The 16936-nt window shown below is 40.5% G+C and overlaps 1 protein-coding gene and 1 non-coding gene across 4 annotated transcripts in view; one reads left to right on the top strand and one right to left on the bottom strand.

The window, feature by feature from the left end:
- Positions 1-16297, top strand: part of A2M (alpha-2-macroglobulin) — a 61116-nt gene extending 44819 nt beyond the window's left edge. For all 3 annotated transcript variants that reach the window (XM_008259806.5, XM_070049280.2, XM_070049281.2), the window contains 14 exons: positions 3002-3085; positions 3349-3525; positions 3830-3914; positions 4679-4835; positions 5106-5180; positions 5626-5806; positions 8099-8307; positions 10867-11085; positions 11245-11372; positions 12492-12582; positions 14040-14108; positions 14994-15096; positions 15557-15598; positions 15936-16297. In XM_008259806.5, coding sequence (XP_008258028.1) covers positions 3002-3085; positions 3349-3525; positions 3830-3914; positions 4679-4835; positions 5106-5180; positions 5626-5806; positions 8099-8307; positions 10867-11085; positions 11245-11372; positions 12492-12582; positions 14040-14108; positions 14994-15096; positions 15557-15598; positions 15936-15952 — 1637 coding nt within the window. In that variant the 3' untranslated portion in view covers positions 15953-16297. The remainder of the gene's footprint in view (positions 1-3001; positions 3086-3348; positions 3526-3829; positions 3915-4678; positions 4836-5105; positions 5181-5625; positions 5807-8098; positions 8308-10866; positions 11086-11244; positions 11373-12491; positions 12583-14039; positions 14109-14993; positions 15097-15556; positions 15599-15935) is intronic.
- On the bottom strand, positions 8706-8773 carry LOC127492230 (small nucleolar RNA SNORD2). The gene has a single exon (XR_007921389.1). It is a non-coding gene; the product is annotated as a small nucleolar RNA SNORD2 (small nucleolar RNA).
- Positions 16298-16936: the final 639 nt, after the last annotated feature.

The following is a 16936-nucleotide window of genomic DNA, read 5'->3' as shown; positions in this document are numbered from 1 at the left end:
CCCATGGTTTATGTATTATTCCTCAAATTTGATTCAGTGTTCAATCCATATAGCCCTATAATCCACGGAACTTTTCAAGAGGAGTATTATGAATTCTTTGTCAGTCATTTCATGGATTTCAATTTGTTTACAATCAATTTTTTGAAGTTTGTTAGTTTCTTTTGGAGGTGGCATAACTCTGTTTCTTCATGATTCTGTTTCCTTGCATTGTTGCCTGCACATTTGAGGAGACAGCCAGTTCTCCTGGCTCCCACAGGTATTTTTGGCAGGTATAAACCTTCACTATTTAGTTTAGCCTGTGATTCTGAAGAGATCAGCTGGTGACAATCCCAGACAGGCAGAGCTTGTTGTGGGTTCTCTAGTTAGCTGGGCTGCTGACTTTGCTCTGATGTTAGGTGGGGCTGCTGGCTGGGCTCTGTTGTGTGGCAAGATCACTGGCTGAGCTCTGCTATCAGGGAGAGCTGCTCTCTGGGTACTGTAATGATCTGTGGTCAGGCCAGTTGCCAGGTGTATTTCTGGCTGGGTATTCCAGTGTTTGGAATCTTCAGTTTGCTAGGGCTGTGGACTGGGATGTAAGGTTAGATGGAGTCCCTGCTCAGGATGGACAGGAGTAGATACTTAGAAGTGGATGCTGGAGGACACCTTCCCTGTCTGGGTGGTCACGAGCTGTTTAGCTGCTGTTTGGTCTCCCTGGGTTGAGCAGGTATGACCCTTACCACTTCTCCAAAATGTATGGTGGTAGGCATGTCCATGTGTGCTGGGTGGGGTCACTAAGCAGGCTTTGTGGCTGAGATGGGGTACTCCTTGGATACACAAGACAAGCAGATTTATCCCTTAAATCTCTCTGAAGTATGTAGAAGCACGTACCTCCTTGCCTTGGCAGAGTCATCACAGTGGACTCTAAAGTTAGGGGAAAATACTAACCATTTAGGGACTCATGTCAGGTTGAACTTCCCACTGTGTTCCTGAATGCAACCAGCTCGCTTTGAACATAGGCTATACAGGTGGCTGGCATTTCTGGTTATGCATCAATGCTGGAAGGAACACACAAGTATCACCAAGATGTGCATGCATGCGCTATGAGCTCTGCCTGCCTCCTTTCTTTTTTTCTACTTGAATCTCCATGGCCTAGCTATGCTTTACCCCCAATACTACCTGTAAGGTGAGATCAAAGTGAGCATCCTGGGAATCATCTCAGAATGCCAGGGAAGCTGGATGACCAGTTGTGGTTCCCTTTTCCCTCTCCAGTGTGATAGTAGCAAAATCTCCATCTGGCCATTGTGCCAACTTGGGGAAAGGGAAGGGTGGTATGATCAAAGAGAGACCATCCTTCTTACCCTGCTAATAGATACACAAATGTCACATACTTATTTCCAAGTATTGAGGTTTTCAAAAAGGTTTTGTATTCTGTGGATAACTACTAGTTGAACTTCTTTGAGGGGGGTGATGTAGAGAGAAATTTCTTACTCCACCTCCTAACTCTAGCCTTAGTTTCAGTAGAACTAAAAAAACTCTCTCTTTATTACCTAAATGGATTTATACTTCCATCAGTATACATTTTCACAATGTATGCCTATTGTCATTTGTTACCATCAATGTTTTTAATTTTGCCAAAAATTTATGTAAAAATATTTTGCTATTTAAAAATTTATTTTTCTCTAATTATATATTAAGCTGAACTTATTTTTTTGGTATTCTGAATTACCTTCATATCCTTAATTCTTATCTCTGGATATGTTGCAATTATTTTCTTTCCCTTGGTCATTCATCTTTTAACACTTATGGCATCTGCTTTTTTACAAAAGCTTTAGTATTAATTTTATGAGTAAGAGAAGATGAACAATACATTTCTCTTAGTTTCATTTTCATATATTTTACCAAAGTTAAGATGGTAGTAACATATGCCCATTAGCCCGGCACTGCGCCTCACTTGGCTAATCCTCCGCCTGTGGCGCCGGTACCCCTAGTTCTAGTCCCGATCGGGGCACCAGGTTCATCCTGGTTGCTCCTCTTCCAGTCCAGCTCTCTGCTGTGGCCCGGGAAGGCAGTGGAGGATGGCCCAAGTTCTTGGGCCCTGCACCCGCATGAGAGACCAGGAGGAGGCACCTGGCTCCTGGCTTCGGATCGGCACAGCGCACTGACCGTAGCGGCCATTTGTGGGGTGAACCAATGGAAGAAAGACCTCTGTCTCCCTCTCTCTCTCTCTCTCTCACTGTCTAACTCTGCCTGTCCAAAAAAAAAAAAAAAAAAAAAAAAAAAAAGATATGCCCATTAGTATCAATTATTCTATTTTCAAATATTTTGTTTTCTTTGGTTATTTGTGTTTTAACTTTGACATCTGTTTTCTTACAAAAGTTTTAATGTTAATGTTTTGAGAAAAGGATACCATATGGAAATAAATACACTTCTTTCATGTTCATCTTCATATAATTTATTAGCAAGGTTAAAATGAAAGTAAATGTATGTTTATTAGTAGTAACTTGTATTTCCAAAGAGTCAAAAAACATTCATCTTTATCTGCTTTTCCCTATTTTCTAGGTTATCCATAAATATGCTAACATCATATCTGCTAAAATCTGACAGAAAGGACATGACAATATTGTAGAATTCAGAATCTTGTGGGATTTTCTCTTTGTTTGTTTCATGAGGCCTTTGTTGAAATTGTTGAAATTTTTTCCTTCATGAAACTGTTGAGCAAGAGGTTAGGAATGGGCACTAAATAGATTATCTTGTTATAGCCATCTTGTGTTAGCCACTGGATGACTTCAACATAACCACAGCATCACTGGACTTTTATCAACTTGTCTTTTTTTGAAACTGTTCATAGGGGGAGAAAAGATTGCTGAATAAGAAATTTTGGAAATCTCAGAATCCAACTAGCCATATTTAAAATAATTTTACTTTTCAGAAGTTTAGGCATAGACCTAGTTTCTGGCAGAGCTCCTCAAAAATGTATGTTGCAGAAATAATTTTCATATGACTGATCTGTTTCTTTTTCTAGGTGGTGAGTTATCTTACCAATTATTCCTAGAGCTGCCACTAAATGTGGTAAATGAATCTGCCCGAGCCTCTGTTTCAGTTTTGGGTGAGTGCCTAGCCCTCTCCAGATTTGGGCACTAACATCTTCTACCATATTTCTTTTTCATTAATATTTATTCAAAATCACAACAATAATTTTAAGTTCTTTCTTCTCCCCTTCTTTTGGCTTTTCTATCAATACCAATCATATTTCTGTTCCCAAAAGATTCAACCTTCCTAAAAATCCTCATTTTTACTAGTTTATTTTTAATAATTCTGAGAGATTATAATCTCTGAACTTTATGACTTCCTATCTCTCTCATTTCCCAGGAGACATATTAGGCTCTGCCATGCAAAACACACAGAATCTCCTCCAGATGCCCTATGGTTGTGGAGAACAGAATATGGCTCTCTTTGCTCCTAACATCTATGTTCTGGATTATTTAAATGAAACACAGCAGCTGACTCCAGAGATTAAGTCCAAAGCCATTCACTATCTCAACACTGGTGAGTGATTGAATGAGTGAGTAGCAAAGTGACAGTGTTACTTCAATTGAATTTTCCAGTAGACTTGAGTTACTTATCAATACTATGATATATTAGCTTATCACACTATGAAAACTACAATGATATCAATTTCATGAAAACCATCCACTCTCCTACTTCCAATAAAATGTTTAAGGCTCAGAATCTTTTAATATATTACAGAAAAATTTAGGAAGGGTCACAAGAGATGCCAGGCATTTTAGAAGTTTTTCTAGTCTCATCATGCACGTTAATTTATCATTGTTTTGTTACCCTCCCATTCCAGGTTACCAGAGACAGCTGAATTACAAGCACCATGATGGTTCCTACAGCACCTTTGGGGAGAGATACAGGGGTGAGGGCAATACATGGTAAGGGAAGGACAATTTTTTGAGCTCCTATTATTGTGACAGTTCTTTGATATATATTATCACAGTATTCACAACAACCCAATAATATATGTATCGTTAGACCTATAGTTGGTTATACTAGGTTAATAAAACAAGATTAGAAAAAAAGATGATACTAAAATATATGCTATTATACTTCTTCCCAAAATTCATCCTGTTAATAATATACCAAAGTATTCTCTCTAAAGCAGTTATTCTTTTTAAAACAATTGCCATAACCATGAATATTTAGATGATCTGACCAGGAATATATCAAATAATTTCCAGATAACTGTTAACTTTAGTACATATTATATTTCTTAGAAAATATTCATCTTAATAGAAGTAAAGATCTGAAAAGACAATGATATAAAATGTTTTTAGTATCCCTAAGGTAAAATGATTTAGAAGAGCTTATTGTACTTAAGAGAGCATGTGAGATTCTCTTGCTACAGAATGAAATTTCTAAAGAGAAGAGATACTGAAAGTCTTACTCAAATAGCTAAAAAAAAAAAAAAATTAGAAGTATTTGGACTCCCTGTGGCAAAGAGTAATTGAGTCTGCAAAGAAATACTAGATATAGCACATTAATCAAAGAGAATAAAGAAGTAAGACTTCAAAATTTTCAAGAGTTCCCTGTTAGATGACTCATTGTATAAGAAATGTTATATAAAACCTGTTGCTGTGAAGTAGCCATGAAGCCATGTTAACAACATAAATATCATCACCATGTCCTCACTGCTTAGGCTCACAGCCTTTGTTCTGAAGACTTTTGCACAGGCCCGAGCATATATTTTCATCGATGAAGCGGACATTACCCGAGCCCTCCTGTGGCTCTCCAAGAAGCAGAAGGATAATGGCTGCTTCAAGAAATCTGGGTCACTGTTCAACAATGCCATGAAGGTGAGCTGTTCTGGAGCTGGCTTTGATTTGTTCATTATGGTATCTACCGGGATGGGAAGAGGAAGTAAGAAATGCCTAAGAGAGGGTATCAAGAAGAAAACAAAACAAGGATAATTCTGAGAAAGAGGGAACTTAGCTTGGGTATGACACTTTGCCCCATGGAGATGAATATGGGTAAGGATGAACTTCATGACAGAAGAATTGAAAGAGCTGGTAGGAGCATTCTCAGAAGTTGAATGACTCCATTCTCTCCCTCTGCTGTGTTCATAGGGAGGAGTAGATGATGAAGTGACTCTCTCCGCCTATATCGCCATTGCTCTGCTGGAGATTCGTCTCCCAGTCACGGTAGGCACCATTCTGTTCCCCTGCTAAAAAAACAGGAGTTCTGGATGCAATGCATCCACTGACCTGCTGAATGAAATGCTATCCTACTCAAAACCATTGCCAGCTTTCCTTCTATACAATGTCAGTGCTTCCCAGATCAACAGAAAATCAGGCCAATTCATTAAGAAAGGTCTAAACTTTTCTAGCAATATCTTTGGTCTCTTTCTCCCCTATCTCCCACTTCCCCCTCAGAAAGCCCCTAAATATATGTCTCTATACCTACCTTTTGAAAATGAGAATAACAGATTAAAAAATATTATTCTCTCTAGCCAAAAGAAAGAGGAATAGATGGACAAATTCATTTGAAAAACTTCTTTACCTCCTGTGCTATGATCTGTCTGATTTCCTGGGGTTGCTAGCACCCCTGCTCACAGAGCTCAGTTCTCTTCTTGTTCTCTTTCAATAGCATCCTGTTGTTCGCAATGCCTTGTTCTGCCTGGAGTCAGCCTGGAAGTCCATAAAAGAAGGAGCCCATGGCAGCCACGTCTACACCAAGGCACTGCTGGCCTATGCTTTTGCCCTGGCAGATAACCAGGGAAAGAGGAAAGAAGTACTCAAGTCACTTGATGAGGAAGCTGTGAAGAAAGGTGAAAGTACACCCGAGAACTTTTTCCTATCCCATAACTGCATTGCAAAAATGCCTTACTCCTACTTCCTGTGATCTCTGTCCTTGCTTTTTTTTTTCTTTTTTTGACAGGCAGATGTAGACAGTGAAAGAGAGAGAGAGAGACAGAGACAGAGAGAAAGGTCTTCCTTTCCGTTGGTTCACCCCCCCAAATGGCCGCTATGGCTGGCGTGCTGCGCAGATCTGAAACCAGGAGCCAAGTCCTTCCTCCTGGTCTCCCATGCAAATGCAGGGCCCAAGCACTTGGGCCATCCTCTGCTGCCCTCCCGGGCCACAGCAGAGAGCTGGATAGAACTGGTGCCCCAACCAGGACTAGAACCCGGGGTGCCGGCGCCACAGGCAGAGGATTAGCCAAATGAGCCATGGTGCCAGCCACTCTTCTTTTTTTTAAGCAACATATACTTTGTCCATTTCTTATTTTTCTAAAATATAAGATCTCTTAATTAAATCAGACATCAAAAGATAAAAGTAGGTACAAGATAGCAGTAAGTTTCTCAGCCTTTGGAGAATAGCTCCAAAATGTACTATCTACATGATGTTGGGCAAATCATCAATTTATCTGTGTTTCAGTTTCTTCATTGCTAAAATGTGAATAATAATAGCATTTACTTCATAGTTTTTGTATTCAATCAATTAACATACATAAAGCACTTAGTAGGGACTATGCAACATAGTAAATGCCAAAAGTACAAGATATATTATTAATATACCAGTTGTTGCTATATATACCCACCCTTATCTTCATTTATCTTATACTTTATATCATCTTGAAGATTGATTGATTGACTTGAGAGGGAGAGAGGGAGAGAGGGGGAGAGGGAGAAAGTGAGAGAGGGAGAGAAGGAGAGGGAGAGAGAGAGAGAGAAGTCTTCCAACCACTAGTTCACTCCAAATGGCTGCAATGGCCAGGGGCTGGGCTATGTTGACAAGAACCCCATTGAAGTCTTCCACATGGGTAGCAGGAGCCCACATACTTGGGCCATCATACACTGCTTTCCCAGGTGCATTAGCAGGGAGCTGGGTCAAAAGTGGAATATCCAGGATTCAAACTAGCCCTCAGATATGGGATACCAGCATCATAAGCAGAGGGTTTACCTGCTGTGCCACAATACCAGCCCCACTTCACAACATCTTAAGCATAAGGAAAGATTGATGGAAGGAATCACATGAATAAATTACAGTGTTTTAAACTCATTTAACAAGATTAATCCTGTTTATCAGTCCATTATATTCATACACACACAATACTTGGACATATACCACAGTCTACATGATGGGTCAAAGAAACAAAATAAAATGCAAATGATAGGACATCCAATAAATATATTCTTTCTCCTTTGTCAGTGCCATTAATTATTTTTAAAATGTATTTCAGCTATGCAAAAATGCATAAAGAATAGTTAGCAAACACCTGTGCAACTCCCTCCAAGCTTAACAAAATGTTCCCAGTGCAGGAAAAATCACCTGTGGACCACTTTTACTTCTCAAATTCAACACTTTGCTGATGAGAGTTTTCTAAGTGGGTGCCTGTAGCTCCAGTTCATTAATTTTCACTGCTGTAAAATATATTACATTGTGTAAATATGTCATAATGCATATGGGGTTTCTCCCCGTGGATCATTTCTCATTATTTTTGGTGATTACAAAGCTGTCTCCTTGTGGAGTTCCTCCAAGTTATATTTCAAGATTCATATTAGCAAGCACATATTCCCCTTTGCTGAATATTGCCAAATTGTTCTCCAAAGAGCAACTGGCTTCCTACAGCAGTGTACATTGGTTCCCATCATTTCACACCCATGGCACTCTCAGCTATTTTAAGGATTACTGCATTTCTTTCCAACCAATGTATGTGAAATCTATTATTTCATAGAATCTGTGATCCTTACAAGGAACCTCTCAGGAGAAGTTTACAGGAACTCAACAAACTCCAGACAAGTTCTAGATAACATCAGGAATAGGAATTAGCCACATTAGTGAGAGAACTCACTCTGCCAATTCTTTCTCCCACCAACCCAAGTATAGCAACTATTTAAAAATATAGATGGTCAAGGGTTTCTGAGCCAGCAACACCATCTGCCATAGTTGGGCAGAAACACACCAAGTTCAGATTCACATAGAAGAAAACTAATTTATATAAGGTTCAGGAGTTTATCACTGAAAAGCAACCCTTGTTATAGCTTCAGCTTGGGTACTTTCACCTTAAATTAAATATGACTATGAATTCACATATAAGTGTATGTTTCTCATCCTTAAGATAACTCAGTCCATTGGGAGCGACCTCAGAAACCAACGACACCAAAAACCAAGGCTCCCTCTGCCGAGGTGGAGATGACGTCCTATGTGCTCCTTGCTCACCTCTCAGCCCGGCCTGCCCCAACCTCGGAGGACCTGACTACTGCAACGCTCATTGTACAGTGGATCACAAAGCAGCAGAATGCCCAAGGCGGCTTCTCCTCCACCCAGGTCAGTGACTTTTCAGAGCTGCTCGCTTCACCTTCAGGTAGCAAAAGGTTAGAACAAGGAGGAAAAATGAAAATGGCAATAACCTTAAATGAGGAAAAGGTTATTAAAATTCAGGAATGAAAGTCAAATAGGACTAAAAAGAAAATCCCTAGAATTCTGGCATCACCTCCCTGGGTTATTATCATGTTTTTTTTTTTTTTAATTTTTCAATTTCCAAAAACAACTCTACCTCCCTAAAATAGTAGTGAGGCACCAGCAGAATGAAGGAAAACACTTTCCATTCTTCTGAAAGTTTTAAGAATCTTAGCATGTTCAGAGGAACTCTACTCAAAACCCAACAATCTCTCCTGCATCTCTCTCCATTCTTAGCTCGCTTGCTCTCTCTCTTTCTTTTAATCAAGTGATCAGCAATGAGTATTCTGTCATTTCAGGTCAGTCCTGAAAGATGATTGCCATCATTTCATTTAGCTCTCTTTTAACTGGCATCTTTAAAAAAATTTATTTATTTGAAAGGCAGAGTGACAGGAGGGAGAGAAGGAGAGAAAGAGAGAAAGAGAGAGAGAGAGAAAGAGAAAGAGAGAGAGAGAGACTGCCCATTTCTTGGTTCACTTCCCAAGTGGCCACAAGAGGCAAGAGCCGGGACTGGGCCAGGCAGAAGCCCGGAGACAGGAACTCCATACAGGTCTCCCATGTGGGTGACAGGGGCCCGAGTACTTAGACCATCATCTGCTGCTTTCCCAGACACATTAGCAGGGGACTGGAAAGGAAGCAGAATAGCCAGGAATCAAACCAGTACTCATATGGGATGTTATTATCATAGGCAGTGGCTTAACCCACTGTGCCACTATGTCAGCCCCATAACTGGCTTTTTTATTAAAGCAGACACATTTTGCGCTGCCCTGTCTACCTCTTAATCTACATTTTTTCATCACAGCATAAAGAATTGTCTTTATTCATGTACTCTCCCAAGCCTAACTAAATAATCATATATTTAAATAATTCATCAATATAGACAAGCAAGAAATTTTATCTTCAGAGAATTTATGTGTTAGCATAAAAGAGAAGAGAATGGGGCAAAATGTGTCCAAAAATCTTATCCTTTTCCATTGTGCTTACTATCTTATTTTTCTATATGAATGAGAAAAAGCTAAATGTTTCTATTGAAACACTTGTCATTCATCTCTGTAGGAATCTTTTCTCTAAAAGAAGTCATTGAGGTTCAGTGTTGATGAATACAGGGAAAATTTCATCTCAGAGGGAGTCCAATGGGAACAGGAAATATTCCAATTAGAAAGCGGGGGGCTAAAAAATGTCACCAAATCAAGAAGATGATTAAATATGCATCCTTTATTCCCCTGGGAAAGCCAAAGCATGATCCTGATCATGGCTGCCAGGCATCTCATGTTCCCTCAGAGTACTGACCTCAGCAGCAAGGTTTAATCTGGGGAGAGAGTCGAATGACCCCTGGTTTGGTAGTGGCAGATATGACTGAGTTGCCATGAAAGGCATGTCAGATAAATAACTGATTCCAGTAAATGATCCCCATTCAAATCTACTTTCCATTTTCGATGGCCCGTCTATATTGGAAGAAGGAAATGATCAATTTTCTGATAAATACAATAAATTCTAGGATATGCAGTCCAAAGTAGGTATGTGAATGCCACGGCTGTGCATTCATCTAAAGGCTATAATCACTCTTGAAACTACAGCTCTAACTTTTGTAAAAATATATTTATTTATTTGAAAGGCAAAGAGAGAGAGCAAGAGAAAGAGAGAGAGAGATGTCTTTTTTTTTTTTGACAGGCAGAATTAGACAGTGAGAGAGAGAGAGAGAGACAGAGAGAAAGGTCTTCCTTTTTCCGTTGGTTCACCCCCTAAGTGGTCACTACAGCCGGTGCGTTGTGGCCGGTGCGCTGTGCCGATCTGAAGCCAGGAGCCAGGTGCTTCCTCCTGGTCTCCCATGTGGGTACAGAGCCCAAGGACCTGGGCCATCCTCCACTGCACTCCCGGACCACAGCAGAGAGCTGGACTTGAAGAGGAGCAACCGGGACAGAATCCAGCACCCCAACCGGCACTAGAACCCAGGTGGAGGATTAGCCTAGTGAGCCGTGGCACCAGCAAGAGAGAGAGAGAGAGAGAGAGAGAGAGAGAGAGAGAGAAATGTCTTTTATCTGCTGGTTCACTCCCCAGATGGCCACAACAGCCAGAGCTGCACCCATCTGAAGCCAGGAGCCAGGATCCTTTTCTGGGTCTCCCACGCAGGTGCAGGGCCATGGCCTTAGGCCATCTTCCTCTGCCTTCCCAAGGCCATCGCAGACAGCTGAATCAGAAGTAGAGCAGCCCAGACTCGAACCAGCGCCCATATGGGATGGTGGCACAGCAGGCAGCGGCCTTACCCACTATGCCACAGCTCTAATATTACCCCATGGCTCTAATATTTAAGTAGTGAGGGAAACAGGAAATCAAAGCTCCTTTGTGGCAGCTGACAGGAGTCTTTGCAGCATATGTCAGCCCCCAAGGGGTTTTCATACCTGAGTTGTTTGCACTCATCTCTTCCAGGACACGGTGGTTGCTCTCCATGCTTTGTCCAAATATGGAGCAGCCACTTTTACTAGGACTGAGAAGGCTGCAGAGGTGACCGTCCAGTCTTCAGGGACATTTTCCACAAAATTCCAAGTGAACAACAACAACCGCCTATTACTACAACAGGTCTCATTGCCAAAGTTGCCTGGGGAATACAGCGCAAGTGTGGCGGGAGAAGGATGTGTCTACCTGCAGGTGAGTCTTGGGCTGATGAAGATGGAGGGACTAGGGCAGCTTTGTTCAAGGACAAGTCCTAATGCAATAAACCATGAGAGCAAACCATGAGAGTCAGGGGAGCTGAGAGGCATTCTGGGGATAGGAGAAAAACAGATTTCTGTCTTTAATATCTCATAGACATCCTTGAAATACAATGTTCTCCCAGAAAAGGAAGATTTCCCATTTGCCTTAGGGGTGCAAACTCTGCCCCAAACTTGTGATGGACCCAAGGCCCACAGCACCTTCCAGATCTCAATGAATCTCAGGTAAGGCATCCTAACTGTATCAGCTAATTCTGAGAATAACAACTAATTTCTTACTGAAACTTCTCATTAGTTAGAGTAGTATAAGGATAAAGAATTGGACCACATTTGTTGAGATGCAAGCATGCTTGTAAGTTGATACAACAGAATTTCTCAATGAAGGATTTACATGGTCTGTTTTCTTCCTCTAGAAGTTTTTATTGTTCAGTTTCATTATTTAAAGGTTATTAATTCCCATCAATAATAACTAAGAAATATTACCCCTCTGGCCTGAATTCCTCCTAATGCAGTAAGGTTTTCTCTATGCAGGAAAGATCCAATTCCTAAAAAATTTGAATAGAAGGAAGCCTGACTCTGTAATTAGAATTCCTAATGGAAATAAGTAAATCTCAGATCATATACAATATTATCAACTTGAGAAGGAGGGGCATAGTTATATGCAGTGATATTCAAATCACTTACAAAAATGTATCTTGGCCAGTGCCACGGCTTAATAGGCTAATCCTCCGTCTGTGGCACCGGTACCCCGAGTTCTAGTCCCAGTGGGGGCACCGGATTCTGTTCCGGTTGCCCCTCTTCCAGTCCAGCTCTCTGCTGTGGCCGGGAGTGCAGTGGAGGATGGCCCAAGTCCTTGGGCCCTGCACCCGCATGGGAGACCAGGAGAAGCACCTGGCTCCTGGCTTCGGATTAGTGCAATGCGCCGGCCACGGCGGCCATTGGAGGGTGAACCAACAGAAAAAGGAAGACCTTTCTCTCTGTCTGTCTCTCTCTCTCTCTCTCACTGTCCACTCTGCCTGTCAAAAAAAATGTATCTATCCACAGGAATATGATAATGTAGTTGGAGATACTGTTCAGGAAGAAGGTTAACATCAAGTGCATGTGATAAATAACTGGCAGAGATTACAGGCCTCCGGTCCATACCTCACTCAAAATGCTGATTCTGAGAGTCTACACACTTGAATAGGGCTGGTCTCTGTAGCTTTAACAGTATCTGTAGTAAAAATTATAATATATGACCAGTTTTCTGACCCACTGTGGTGAATATCTGAGAAGACTTGCATAGGAAAAAAGAATATTTAATAACACAGAAAAACCACACTTATTCCTTCTCTTGATATTCAGTTATACTGGGAGCCGTCCTATCTCAAACATGGTCATCGCTGATGTGAAGATGGTATCTGGCTTCATTGCCCTGAAACCAACGGTGAAAATGGTAGGTTTAGTACAAGCCAAAAAACCCTGTTTATATAATGTTTTCTGTATCCTTAGGCCAAGGCAATACTAACATTAAAATATTGTTAAACCAATCCCTGTCAAAACCTTATACTTCCTTCAAACTCAGAAATGTAATTTAGCACATTTGTGTAAGTGCCTAATATTGCACAACACTCTGCTAATAGACATGACTATGGGGGTGGGGGGGAAATGTCAGCAGGTTTCTATTTCACAGAGCTTAGAATCACATTAAGAAGAAAGAACAGGGCCGGCGCCGCGGCTCACTAGGCTAATCCTCCGCCTAGCGGCGCCGGCACACCGGGTTCTAGTCCCGGTCGGGGCGCCGGATTCTGTCCCGGTTGCCCCTCTTCCAGGCAAGCTCTCTGCTGTGGCCAGGGAGTGCAGTGGAGGATGGCCCAGGTGCTTGGGCCCTGCACCCCATGGGAGACCAGGAAAAGCACCTGGCTCCTGGCTCCTGCCATCGGATCAGCGCGGTGCGCCGGCCGCAGCGTGCTGGCCGCGGCGGCCATTGGAGGGTGAACCAACGGCAAAGGAAGACCTTTCTCTCTGTCTCTCTTTCTCACTGTCCACTCTGCCTGTCAAAAAAAAATAAAATAAAATAAAATAAAATAAAATAAAATAAAAAATAAGAAGAAAGAACAGAGGCCAGCATTGTGGCATAGCCAAGAAAGCCGCCACCTGTGACATGGGCATCCTAAAAGGCATATGAGTGCTGGTTCCTGTCCCGGATGCTCCACTTCCCATCCAGCTCCCTATAAATGCACCTGGAAAAGCAGCACCTGCATGGGAAACCTGGAAGAAGCTCTGGGCTCCTGTGGCCTAGTCCCAGCCCTTATAGTCATTTATGGGATGAACAAGTGCATTAAAGAGTCTCTCTCTCTCTCTCTCTCTCTCTCTCTCTCGCGCGCCCAACTCCCCCTCCCTCTCTCTCTCCCCCTCTCTCTGTGTAACTCTGCCTTTCAGATAAATAAACAAATATTTTTTAAAAAAGATAAAACATCGATCATGAACAAGTGAAAAAATATTAAAATGACTAGCTAACATAAACTACTGTATTAGAGAAGTTTTTAAAAAATGAGATTACTCAAGGTTAGAGCAAACAAAAACCCAACTCTCTCATGAAGAAATAGAATGGGAATTGAAACCTTAAAATATGAGTAACTCTCCAGTTTAGGATATTTAATTATTTTTTCTTCAGATAATGGGCTTTATACCTAGGTCATGTGCCATACTAATATTAAACCCTTCAATCAAATTACTCTATTTTTAATTTTACTACATTACCTCTTTGCTTGCAAAAGGTAAGCAAGATAATTTGAAGGAATTATATTCCCAGGAACATTTTGGTAAGAAGAAAATCTATCTATGGATCATCCAGATGTTTAATAAGTGAATGTTATTTATTAACATTTGTGTTGTCTGAATTGTCTTAAGCTTGAAAGATCTGACCATGTGAACCGGACGGAAGTCAGCACCAACCATGTCTTGATTTACCTGGATAAGGTGAGAGCCCTGACAGTGTAGTTGCAAAACCTCTGTGTGAGAATCCCTCTCATGAGTCACCTGGAAGTGAATGAATGCATTGAGGAGACTTCTCCATGCTAGAAACTTGGGATTTCCAATATTAATTCCAATGAATGTTCTCCTCTCATTTTATATATTTACACTATGGGTAAAATGACTTATTATAAGAATGGGATGTAAATATTTCTAAGACCCTTGAGCAAGAAATTCTCCACAAAATGTGCTCATGATATCCACAGTTACTTTGAAGATACTAATCAATGTGGGGAAGTAACCACTGTGACTAGTCAATTATTGTAACTGCAGCCCCCACCAATAATATGAAAGGTGTAATACTGTCAAGCTCACTAAGGATTTGGACCATAAAATACTAAGACCAGTCCACCAATAAACGTATCTGATCTTCTAGATACACATGGTATCATAGTTTATCCAAACATATATTGATTGGAATTATTGTTTGTAAATTTTACAAAACTGAAACAAAGCTGCAATGATCAACCTTTCATATATGTCTTTGAGTCTATGGAAGTATTTCTACAAGCTTCAGAAGTGAAATTGTACCAAATCTCTGGATAGTTAAAAATGAACACAGATAGGCAACCAATCAAAAGTATGTGTCATTAACTCTCTATGAATAGATAGGTATTGGTATTTATAGGGACATATGAGATATGTTAGTTAAGAAGTAAGTTATTTGGGGGAATTTCTTATACACTCTGAGGGCTTTCTGTGTGATTTAAGAACCTCACAGTAGACTATTAGTTGATAAAGTTCTTTTACCCAGACAGGTGAATACTTAAATTTGCTCAAAGAGAGAAGAAAGGTTCCAGGAAGATCATTTAATTCCCTTTTGCTTTCTAGGTATCAAACCAAACACTGAGCTTGTCCTTCACAGTTGTGCAAGATATTCCAGTAATCGATCTGAAGCCAGCCATAGTGAAAGTCTATGATTACTATGAGACAGGTGAGTAAGAGTGAATGTCACATGGCAATTAAATGCTGATCACAGAAATTGAATTTGAGAAGAGCATTGGGATTATTTATTGAATTAAATTCTCTTATCACTTCATTTTATCTCCATTAAGTGTGATTCTCCACTTTTGTCTTCTATATACAATGTAGAAATTACCTACACTGTATTTATCAACTACTGTAGGGCATTCAGTTTTCTTTTCATCAGATAAATTAACTGTAGGGAAACATAAGATTTAAATAAATATTACATCTGAACTATCAATCAAGAATAGGGACAAAATACAGTGTGTTTGAAAGGACAATACAAAGCAGCAATCAGAGCATCAAGTGAAAGATGATAATGTTTCTGATACATTATACTTCTTTCCACAACAAAGATTCCTCCACTGGCCTGTATCCCACAGATGTCTGTTTTCCCTCTTAGATAACAGTGGTTTTTGTCTTTTTAGATGAGTTTGCAATTGCTGAGTACAATGCTCCTTGCAGCAAAGGTAAATGATTCCCATGCCCTCAAAATGCAGTCAGAATTTCTTGGCTTGTCCCCCAACATCTCCTCTTCTCAAAATTTTGGTTAAATATGCTTCACAGACCTCAGGCTATTCATATTACAATTATAGAACAACACATGTATTGGAGAAGACCAGTGATTCTGTCAAAATCTTTGAGGGTTCGGAGAATCTCTTGGGTGACAGTGTATCATAGAGCTCACTTCCCACTAAACTATTGGTATTTCCTGAGTCATACTGCTACCCAGAACAAAGGGGAGGAATAGTCTCTGCTCACAGAAATGCAAGTCTATCTGAATTTTCTTTTCCTTCACCACCACAGATGGAGGAAATGCTTGAAGGCCATATCAATGACAGTTGCTTGACTGGCGTCCCTGTTCTCAAGACATGAGAAAAAAAAAAGACATCAGAAAAAAAAAAAAAAACGATTTTTGTATCTCCAAAGGCTTAGGGTTGGGTTAATTTTATGAGTATAAAAATTAGATGAAAATTTATCTCTGTAAAAAATAAGAATGGGAAATGAGGAGGTAGGAGAAGGAAAGCAGGAGTATGGGTGGGAGGGAGGGTTGGGGGGGAGAATCATCATGTTCCTGAATCTGCATATATTAAATGCATGAAGTTGTATTCTTTAAACAAAATAAAATAGTAATAACAGACTTAACGAATAAACCTTTTTCTGATCAATCTCTATCACTGTTTGTTCAGTAAACCTTTGCTTACATTTCCATATGATTCCCAATAGAATACTGAGATTAAAACACATAGCAACAAAGGCAGAGGGACTTCAGAAGACAAAACCAGGTGTGCTGTTCTGAGTAGGTGTCATGTAGGGGTTTCAGGAAAAGAAGAAAAGTATTGGATTATGTATGACAAGAGAACAAAAGTGGTTTTGGTTATGGAACTACTCAAAGAAGAAGTCAGAGTGGATTTTTAAGAGCATATAAAAGAATGACATGGCAAGGAAATATTTTTCACTTTAAAAGGAAGAAATATATGAGTTTTTATTTATTTTTATCTATTTGAAAAAGCAGAGCAATAGAGAAGAGAGGTCTTCCATCTGCTGCTTCACTCTGCAGATTGCCAACAACTGGAGCTGAGGCAGGCCAAAGCCAGGAGCCTAGAATTTGTTCTGGATTTCCCACATGGGCAGCAAGAACCCAAGTACTTGGGCTAACAACTGCTGCATCTCAGGATGTGCTTTAGCAGGAAGCTGGAATGGAAGCAGAATAGCTGATACTCAGACCTTGGCACTCAAACCTAAGATTCAGGGATCTCAAGTGGTATCTTAACTGCTATGTCAAATGCCCTGTCCTAGAAATACAA

This window comes from Oryctolagus cuniculus, chromosome 9 (assembly GCF_051225735.1).
Source record: "Oryctolagus cuniculus isolate XC-2025 breed Fujian yellow rabbit chromosome 9, ASM5122573v1, whole genome shotgun sequence".
Classification (NCBI taxonomy): Eukaryota; Metazoa; Chordata; class Mammalia; order Lagomorpha; family Leporidae; genus Oryctolagus; species Oryctolagus cuniculus.
Note: the sequence above shows the minus strand (reverse complement) of the source record. Positions and strands in the feature narration are given on the sequence as shown.